Source organism: Limanda limanda, chromosome 5 (genome assembly GCF_963576545.1).
Source record: "Limanda limanda chromosome 5, fLimLim1.1, whole genome shotgun sequence".
NCBI lineage: Eukaryota > Metazoa > Chordata > Actinopteri > Pleuronectiformes > Pleuronectidae > Limanda > Limanda limanda.
Genome location: NC_083640.1, coordinates 529,746 through 537,245, shown reverse-complemented (window position 1 = coordinate 537,245; position 7,500 = coordinate 529,746). Strand labels below are relative to the sequence as shown.

At 48.3% G+C, this 7,500-nt stretch overlaps 1 protein-coding gene across 1 annotated transcript in view; it reads left to right on the top strand.

The window, feature by feature from the left end:
• The window catches only part of LOC133002396 (chromaffin granule amine transporter), a 17,557-nt gene that overhangs the window by 5,369 nt on the left and 4,688 nt on the right, over window positions 1-7,500 (top strand). Inside the window, exons 3-7 of the mRNA XM_061072196.1 lie at window positions 5,116-5,240; window positions 5,455-5,513; window positions 5,613-5,696; window positions 5,884-5,976; window positions 6,131-6,220. Coding sequence (XP_060928179.1) covers window positions 5,116-5,240; window positions 5,455-5,513; window positions 5,613-5,696; window positions 5,884-5,976; window positions 6,131-6,220 — 451 coding nt within the window. The remainder of the gene's footprint in view (window positions 1-5,115; window positions 5,241-5,454; window positions 5,514-5,612; window positions 5,697-5,883; window positions 5,977-6,130; window positions 6,221-7,500) is intronic.

The following is a 7,500-nucleotide window of genomic DNA, read 5'->3' as shown; positions in this document are numbered from 1 at the left end:
GCGGATGCGGCGGCTGTCGCTGCCGTTGCCGCTGCCAAAGGGGCGGAGGATGCGGCGGCTGCCGCTGCCGCTGCCACTGCCGAAGGGGCGGCAGGTGCGCATAGCACCGAAGCAGCGGCTGCACCTGGCGGCTCGGGGGCCGCGGCGGCACCGAGCACCGAACCGGAAACTGAGCCGAGCGGCTCGGGGACCGGGGCGGCGGCCGGCGCTGAACCGGAAACAGCGCCCGGCGCCGCAGCGGAGGACGCTCCTCGCGCTGGAGTGTCAAAGCCCACTCGCGGCAGAGCCTTAAGTGGCGGTGATGCAGTGAGTGGGGGGGACGGTTCACAGCCTGAAGCAGAGAAGTCAGAGGGGCAGAGTCTGTCCAAGAAATTGCGTGTGTCTGAGGACCTAGAGAAATCCTCCCAGTCTGCAGCTGCAGAAATGCCACATGTTGAGGAGGCAGGTCCCTCAGGTGCCACAGATCACTGTGTGAACAACGATGAGGGACAGAGTCTGCCAGCCAGTCAGGCCCCAGGTGAAGAGATGGAGGAGGAGTCAGACCTAGAGAGTGTAGCATCTTTTGGGACCCCAGCTAGAGATATCTCCCTCTACACTTTGGAAGAAATAAACAACTTTCTTGACGTAACCTATGCGAGAGTAGCCAAAGTGGAAGAGTAATTTGATGATACAGAAAAATTTATTAGATCGGTGGCGTTTCTGAAAAGACAGTATGGGTTGGATCAGCTCGACGAGAAGAAACGTTTCCGTCTGAAAAAACACATGACAACCCTGAGGAAACAGGCTAAAGGAAAAACAACGAGACAGACGAGGAGCACTGTAAAATAATCATGCATCACTTGGTGTTTTCTTCTTCACTGATTTCTGTATTTTTCCTGTTTATTTTCTTTTCTGACTTTTCTATGAGGAAATTAAAAATAGGGTCACTTAACATTAACGGGGGAAGAGAAAGTAAAAAAAGAGCTGTTATAGCAGAGATCTCGGCTCAAAAACACATTGATGTGTTATTTTTGCAGGAAACACACACAACATCGAGTGATGAAGTAGACTGGGGTTTATGGTGGAGGGGTCCTCATGCCTTAAGCCATGGCTCCAACTTCATTGCAGGAGTAGCTGTAATGTTCACCAAAACAATAAATGCAACCATCTTATCCGTTACAGAATTAGTGAAGGGGCGGTTGTTATTAGTAAAAGCAGAAATAGAAAATACAGTGTTGGTTTTTGTGAACGTCTATGCCCCTAATCAAGGTGCAGAGAGAGTACGCTTTTTTAAGTTACTAGAAAACGAACTTAAAAACTATCAGCAGGATCAGCTAATTGTCGGAGGTGATTTCAATTGTACTCTAGATTTTACTAAGGACCGGACCAGTGAAGAACCTCACCCCCAGTCAGCGCAGACCCTTAACAGTCTTATTAAACAGCAAGATCTGGTTGACACCTGGAGGTTAAAGCATCCAATAGCCAGACAATATACATGGATGAGGGTCAGAGAAAGCAGGGTGACGGCAGCCAGACTAGACATGTTGCTTATATCCCAAAACCTTCGAGCCAGACTAAGTGACAGCATCATTAGCCCGGTTGGTTTCTCAGACCATCATCTGGTTAGCATAGAGTTAGTAATTTCACCAGGGGAGAGGGTTAAATCCTACTGGTGTTTTAACAACAAACTGCTGCAAGACACTGCGTTCTGTAAAGCTTTTGAGCTGTTTTGGCGCCAGTGGAAAAATAAAAAAACAGATTACAGTTCTTTAAAGCTCTGGTGGGAGATAGGCAAGGCACAAATTCGTGTGTTTTGCCAACAGTACACCTCATACTCCACTGCCACAGCTAAAGCAGTCATTCAAGAACTGGAGGATAGCATTATAAACATAGAGGAGGGCTTAGTTGCAGATTCCACCACAGGTCAAACACTACTGAAGGAAAAAAAGTTGAAATTGAGCTCATACCTGCAGGAGAGGGTTAAGGGAGCTCTCGTGAGGTCCCGGCTGCTTCATCTAACAGACATGGATGCACCAACTGCTTTCTTTTTCGATCTTGAAAGATCAGTTGCACAAAGAAGACAGCTCACCTGCATTAGACTCCCAGGGGGCGGAATAACCACCTGTCCAGGCGAGATGAGGAGCCAGGCGTCAGCTTTTTACACCGACCTGTTTGGTGAGGAAAGTTGCTGCATGGAGTCCCGTGAGGAGCTGCTGCAGGGACTACCCCAGCTTAGCCAAGAGGAGAAAACTGCCCTCGACTCTGAGCTAACTCTGCAGGAGCTGACAGAAGCGGTGAACCAGATGGCATCAGGACGAGCGCCAGGGATTGATGGTCTCTCCAATGATCTGCTAAGGAGATTCTGGAGCATCATTGGTCCGGACCTACATGGCGTCCTTTTGGAATGTTTGAGAACAGGTTCACTTCCTGTCTCTTGTCAGCGAGCAGTAATCTCCCTGCTGCCAAAGAAAGGAGATTTGGCCTTACTTAAAAACTGGAGGCCCGTTGCTCTCCTGTGCACAGACTACAAGGTACTTTCAAAAGCCTTAGCCAACAGACTAAAAAACATTTTGGAGATGATTGTCCACAGAGACCAAACGTACTGTATACCAGATCGGACAATCATGGACAATATTTTTCTGATTAGAGATGTTATGGATGTATGTAAAAAATATGAGTTTAATTGTGGAATTGTTTCTTTGGATCAAGAGAAAGCTTTTGATAGGGTAGATCACTCTTATTTATTTGACACTTTAAGAGCTTTTGGTTTAGGTGATGGGTTTATTGCATGGCTCAGCCTATTATATAATGGTGCACAATGCATGATAAAGATGGGGACAGGGCTGACCAGACCAATCCAGGTACAGCGGGGGATAAGACAAGGCTGTCCAATCTCTGGGCAGTTATACAGTCTGGCCATAGAGCCTTTGCTTTGCAGGTTGAGGGGTAAGATCAGTGGCCTCTCGCTGCCTGGCTTCCCAGATCCCGAGTACTCCCTCATAGTCTCTGCATATGCAGATGATGTAAATGTGGTGGTCTCTAATCAACAAGATGTGTCCTCTTTACAAGAAGCACTGTCACTGTATTGTAAGGCTTCCTCTGCACGGGTGAACTGGGAAAAGAGCGAGGCTTTGTTGGTGGGACAGTGGAGCGGGCAAGCAATACCAAGTCTGCCTGGTGGTCTTGAGTGGGGGAAGGAGGGGTTAAGAGTTTTGGGTGTATTTTTGGGTAGCGATGTGTTTCTAACAAAAAACTGGGAGGGAGTGAAGGAGAAGGTGTGTGCTCGGTTGTCTAAGTGGAAATGGTTGCTACCCCAGCTGTCCTATAGGGGAAGAGCTTTGGTTGCCGGCAGTCTGGTTGCCTCGACTCTCTGGCACAGGCTTACGGCTCTGACGCCACCGAGAGGACTAATTGAGGAACTACAAAGAGCCATACTGGATTTCTTCTGGTCTGGCAAACACTGGGTTCGGGCAGCAGTCCTCTATCTGCCGGTGGTGGAAGGAGGACAGGGACTGGTGGACATCAAGTCCAAAATTGCCGCTTTTCGCCTTCGGGCAGCTCAAAGACTACTGTACAACTGTGGGCCGAGGTGGGTTGATGCGGCACGTCTGCTGCTGAGGAGAGCTGGAAGATTGGGCTACGACAAACATCTCTTCCTTTTAAGAACGGAGGACATGGATCTCACCGGGCTGACCCCGTTTTACAAGTCAATGTTAGATGCATGGCAGATTTTTCATGTCAGTAGAGAAAACAATGAAACACCTGGTTTGTGGCTGTTTGAGGAACCGCTGTTCTTCAATGACTTTATGAGGTCGGAAACACTGCAGTCTGCCAGCCTCAGAGACAACCTCAGACGAGCTGGATGCACCAAACTGGGCCATCTGATAAAGATGACAGCAACATCGGTGGATACCCTGAGAGCGAACAGCAATATCAACTCTACCAGACTGATAAACAAAGTGTTGGAGGAGGTCTGTGCCGCCCTGCCACAAACCATGAGAGTCTTTGCAAGCAACAATACTCTGTGTGACCAGTGGAGTGATGACTCGGAATACAGTTTCCCCTCCTTATTCATCAGCCCAGCTGTTGGGGAGTGGCAGGAGAGGCGTGGTCAGTTGTTGTCCTTCCCAACTCCTCACCTAGACAGCTTTCAGACTGTGGGAAAAAAGTCTGTCTACCAGACCTGTGTAAAGGTTCGTAATTTGCACTCTCTGGAAGAGATGAGAGAGTCGAGGTGGACTGGGCTATTGGAGCCAGAGGCTTCTCCGAAAGGCAGCTGGCGGGCCTTGTACAAGCTGCCCATTGAAAAACGGACAGCAGACCTCCAGTGGAGGGTAGTGCACGGGGCGATAGCTACAAACAGATACAGAGCGCACCTTGATCCGGAGCTGGGGGAGGGGTGTACGTTCTGCTCCCAAGCTGAAACACTGGAACATTTATTTGTTCAGTGTCCACGGCTGGAAGCACTTTTTAATGTGTTGAAAGGGTGGTTTCAGGGCCTGGGAGAGGTATTTTCTTTTGGTTTGTTCATTTATGGTCCGAAATATTCTGCAAAGGAAAAAGCTGTACACAACCTGGTAAACTTTGTCTCTGGTTCTGCAAAGCTAGCCATTTGGCTGACACGGAGGAACCAAGCACTGGACACTGGTAGCGTGCATCCGGCGCCAATACTGGTTGGATTTCTGAAAGCCAGACTCAGAGTAGAACACGCCTACTACAAAATGATGGACAATTTGATGACATTTAGCCGCATATGGGCTGTTGCGGGGATTCTATGCACCCTTGGGGATGAAGGGGAACTGATTTTTAACCTGTAATTTGAGATACGACAGTTAGTATGGATGTGTGAGTGGGTATGTACATGTGTGTGTGTGTGTGTGTGTATATATCGAAAATAATCTATATGTAGTATTTATTAACCTTGTTTGGTTGCGGTGTACAGCTGGTGGCTGACGTAAGAAGTGTTTTTGTTCCTGGAAATAGAAAATAAATGGATTTTGAAAAACCAAAACCTCTCCTCTCCTCTCCTCTCCTCTCCTCTCCTCTCCTCTCCTCTCCTCCTCCTCTACTCCTCCTCTCCTCTCCTCCTCCCCTCTCCTCCTCCTCTCCTCTCCTCTCCTCTCCTCCTCCTCTCAGGACTCCTCCTGTCTCCAGGACAGCTCCTTCCTGGAGGAGGAGAACGTGCGTGTGGGTCTCCTCTTTGCTTCTAAAGCTCTGGTCCAGCTGTGTGTCAACCCCTTCGTGGGCCCGCTCACCAACAGGTGAGTCAGAGGCCTTCACCAGGAGCACAGATGTGAATACAGATGTTTCTGTTCTAGTTCTTATCACTGATAAATCATGACTGACCCATGATTGGTTGAGAGTGATTGTGGGCGGGGCCTCGATGCCACAGCACAAGATGGCAGCGTTTGTATCTGAGAGCTTTTGGCTTCAGGTGGAGACGAGTGTTTATGGAGCTTATGTGTCTCTCTGTAGGGTCGGGTATCACATCCCCATGTTCGCTGGATTCTTTATCATGTTTGTGTCCACCATCAGTAAGTCTCACACACACACACACACAGACACACATGCATACACACACACACACATGCAAACACACAGTGCACAATATCATGTGTGTCTGTGTGTGTCAGTGTTTGCGTTCTCAGGGACGTACGCTCTGCTGTTCTTCGCTCGCTCGCTGCAGGGAATCGGCTCGTCCTTCTCCTCGGTTGCAGGTAAACACAAACACACAAACACACAAACACACAAACACACAAACTAACAAATACACACAAGCAACAATAGTGTCAATCACGTGTCACGTCTGCGTTTTCCTGAGTCTTCCTCACGTCATCACAGCTCCATCATGTTTGCATCTCCTCTTCTGTGTGTGTGTGTGTGTCTGTGTGTGTGTGTGTGTAGGTCTGGGTATGTTGGCCAGTGTGTACACAGATGACGAGGAGAGAGGCATCGCCATGGGCATGGCCCTGGGAGGACTGGCTATGGGAGTGCTGAGTGAGACACACACACACACACACACACACACACACACACACACACACACACAGTATCATGTCAGACTGTACATGTGTGTTCGTGTCCTGTTGTTGTGCATTCTACATTTATTTATATAACCAGTGTGTGTCTGTTTGTGTGTGTTGTGTTGCAGTCGGAGCTCCGTTCGGCAGTGTGATGTACGAGTTTGTGGGGAAGAGCGCCCCCTTCCTGATCCTGGCCGTCCTGGCTCTGCTGGACGGAGGTAACGTGATGTCACAGAAGGTTCTGATGTCAAGTCTCATATTCATCATGAACTCTGTAAAACATGTTGTGTAGTGAGTGTGTGTGAAGCAGCAGCAGGTTGTTGGGTCCGACTCGTTCAAACAGGAACATGTGAGGAACATGTGAGGAACAAGTGAGGAACAAGTGAGGAACATGTGAGGAACATGTGAGGAACATGTGAGGAACATGTGAGGAACAAGTGAGGAACATGTGAGGAACATGTGAGGAACATGTGAGTAACAAGTGAGGAACATGTGAGGAACATGTGAGTAACAAGTGAGGAACATGTGAGGAACAAGTGAGGAACATGTGAGGAACATGTGAGGAACAAGTGAGGAACATGTGAGGAACAAGTGAGGAACATGTGAGGAACATGTGAGGAACAAGTGAGGAACAAGTGAGGAACAAGTGAGGAACATGTGAGGAACATGTGAGGAACAAGTGAGGAACATGTGAGGAACATGTGAGGAACAAGTGAGGAACATGTGAGGAACATGTGAGGAACAAGTGAGGAACAAGTGAGGAACATGTGAGGAACAAGTGAGGAACAAGTGAGGAACATGTGAGGAACATGTGAGGAACAAGTGAGGAACATGTGAGGAACAAGTGAGGAACAAGTGAGGAACATGTGAGGAACATGTGAGGAACAAGTGAGGAACAAGTGAGGAACATGTGAGGAACAAGTGAGGAACATGTGAGGAACATGTGAGGAACATGTGAGGAACAAGTGAGGAACATGTGAGGAACATGTGAGGAACAAGTGAGGAACATGTGAGGAACAAGTGAGGAACAAGTGAGGAACAAGTGAGGAACATGTGAGGAACATGTGAGGAACAAGTGAGGAACATGTGAGGAACATGTGAGGAACAAGTGAGGAACAAGTGAGGAACATGTGAGGAACATGTGAGCAACATGTGAGGAACATGTGAGGAACAAGTGATGAACATGTGAGGAACATGTGAGGAACATGTGAGGAACAAGTGAGGAACAAGTGAGGAACAAGTGAGGAACAAGTGAGGAACAAGTGAGGAACATGTGAGGAACATGTGATAAACAAGTGAGGAACAAGTGAGGAACATGTGAGGAACATGTGAGGAACAAGTGATGAACATGTAAGGAACATGTGAGGAACAAGTGAGGAACAAGTGAGGAACAAGTCAGGAACATGTGAGGAACATGTGAGGAACAAGTGAGGAACAAGTGAGGAACATGTGAGGAACAAGTGAGGAACATGTGAGGAACATGTGAGGAACAAGTGAG